A 2,497-nucleotide genomic window follows, 5' to 3' on the forward strand; every position below is an offset into this window, starting at 1 on the left:
ATTAAAAATGGGTGAAGGACCTGAATAGATATTTCTGCAAAGAAGATGTGTAAGAATAAATACACGAAGAGATGCTCATCATTAATCATCAGGGAAATGCAAACCAAAACCACAATGAGCTACTACTCATTGGATGACTCTTCAAAAAAATAGAAAATAACAAATGTTGTCAAGGATGTGGAGAAATTGGAACCCTTGTGCATTGCTAGTGGAAAAGTGAAATGGTACACCTACTGTAGAAAACAGTTAGCCAGCTCCTCAAACAGTTAACATAGAATTACCATATCATGTAGCAATTCCACTTTTGGCTATATATCCCAAGGAACTGAAAGCAGGGATTCAAACACATATGTGTATGCTAATGTTCACAGTAGCATTACTCACAATAGCTAAAAGGTTGAAACAACCCAAATATCCATCCATGGATGAAAGGATAAATGAAATGTGGTATATACATACAATGACACATTATTTTGCCTTAAGAGTGAAATGCTAGTATATGCCACAACATGAATGAACCTTGAAAACTTTATGCTAAGTGAACTAAACCAGACAAAAGGACAAATATTATAGAATTCCATTTATATCAACAATCTAGAGTACTGAAAAATTCACAGAGATAAAAAGTCGAACGGTGGTTGCCAGGGGCTAGGGAGTGAGGGAATCAGGAATTATTGTTTAAGGGGTGGAGATTCTATTTGAACGATGAAGTAGTTCTGGAAATGGATAGTGGTGATAGTTACAACATTTTTGAATATACTTAATGCCACTAAATTGTGCTTGCAATGGTTAAAAGGGTAAATCTTATACATATTTCACCATGATTTAAAAAAACCTTTTAAATGTGTATCAGAGGAGTTTTGAGATAATGTGATAAAGACAGCTCTGTAATGTAGATATGCAAAAATCTATGAATATTAAAAAATTCTCACATAAAAGGCAAATGGTCTAAAAATTGGAGAGCAATGTAGATTTTCTACTTGGAAAAGTTCCCAACCCTTCTGAGAGAAGAGAGATCCACAGTTCCTGTTCCAACACTGGCCAAGAGCCTTCTTAAGTGATCTAGAACTTAGCCCATATCAGTTTGGCTCCCAACTGATGTTTGATTCGCATCCACACAGAATGGAGAGGAGAAAGTCCTGAACCTATTCAATCAGTGAGTCGCAACGAGAATAAGATAAAGGATCAGTTCTCTAAACTAAACTGAGAGGAATCTGGTGTTCACTATTCACAAAAAAAGAAATAAAAATAAGCTTCTAGGGTTGACTTCACCCATTGACTGGAGGACAGTAAACATCTAGACACCTCTTTCTTTAGAAAGTGTCAGGATATTTTTGCTCTTATCTGGTCACTGCCATCTCCACCCCGGAATGTTCATCTTCTGTTGTTCTCCTTGGAAAGCTCATCCAGTTGTAACTCTAGATTGTTCTATTCAATTGCACCTTTTAAATAAAGTATAAAAAAAAATACCCAATGTTATACTGCCAATGAAGAGTACATAGCACATATTATGTTTGGGTGGACAGTGGTCGAGTTTTTCTAGGCAGCTGTCTGCTCCTGAGACTTTGCAGAGAGGGCATCATTTGCCATTGGACATTTCTTTGGGTACATCCACTTTGCCTTCAAATAAAGGGAAGGTAGATGATTGTGTTGTTATAATAAAATAAACAAGAATGAGATCCTGTGGTAAAACTGGTGCTTGGGTACGATCATGTGAGGAATTTGAGTCTATTCCTGTTGCTTTTGGGTTCTTGGTCATGTAGTCTTTGCTTAAGCCAATGGCTAGAAGGGTTTTTCCTGTTATCATCTAGAATTTTCATGGTTTCAGGTCTCAGATCAATTTAATCTCTATAAATTATACAAACGTATTAAATTGTCACATGTACCCACCAAATATATATATATATATATAAAATATATTAATTTTAAAAATGTATACAGAAAACTTCTGATGAGGATAAAATTAAATAAAGAGCAAGTTTGTAATATGTTAGGGATAAGGTAATTTAATCTTGGGAAGTCTTCTGTAATTGTTCAAGAATTTGTCATTTTTTCCCAGTTTGTCACTATTCCTCCCTCATTTTCTCCTCAGGCAAAAGTATATTCCCTGAAGCTTGAGGTCTGTCCTTAAGTTTTTCCTGAAATTTAGCTTTGTGCTTCCACACTTTACCTTGAAATGTTCCATGTACAAGAGAGCTAGGCTTCGTCATGTCACCTGGCAAATATCACCTAATTACTTGGTTTTTACATCTTTCCATTTTCATGTTCTATTAAAAGACAAAAAGCAAATGGCCTACATTATAAATTGTACATAGTGGAAATACTATGACATATTCCTTAAGTGAAGGTCAAGTCTAATCAGGGCTGGCCACTTTTTCCATGTGGACATTAAATTCTCACAGCTACTGATTTTCTTACAGTCCCCACATTGCTTTCTGATGCGTGTTTTCTAGTGCTGTTCATCTACTTTTCAGCAAGGTTTTCCTGGCATTCTACC

General features: G+C 35.7%; 1 protein-coding gene across 1 annotated transcript in view; it reads right to left on the reverse strand.

The window, feature by feature from the left end:
- The window catches only part of LOC105538388 (olfactory receptor 2Z1-like), a 37,578-nt gene that overhangs the window by 21,868 nt on the left and 13,213 nt on the right, over positions 1-2,497 (reverse strand). Inside the window, 1 exon segment of the mRNA XM_011978234.1 lies at positions 981-1,068. Within this exon segment, the coding sequence (XP_011833624.1) occupies positions 981-1,068 (88 nt within the window).

This window comes from Mandrillus leucophaeus, unplaced genomic scaffold (genome assembly GCF_000951045.1).
Source record: "Mandrillus leucophaeus isolate KB7577 unplaced genomic scaffold, Mleu.le_1.0 Scaffold1031, whole genome shotgun sequence".
NCBI lineage: Eukaryota > Metazoa > Chordata > Mammalia > Primates > Cercopithecidae > Mandrillus > Mandrillus leucophaeus.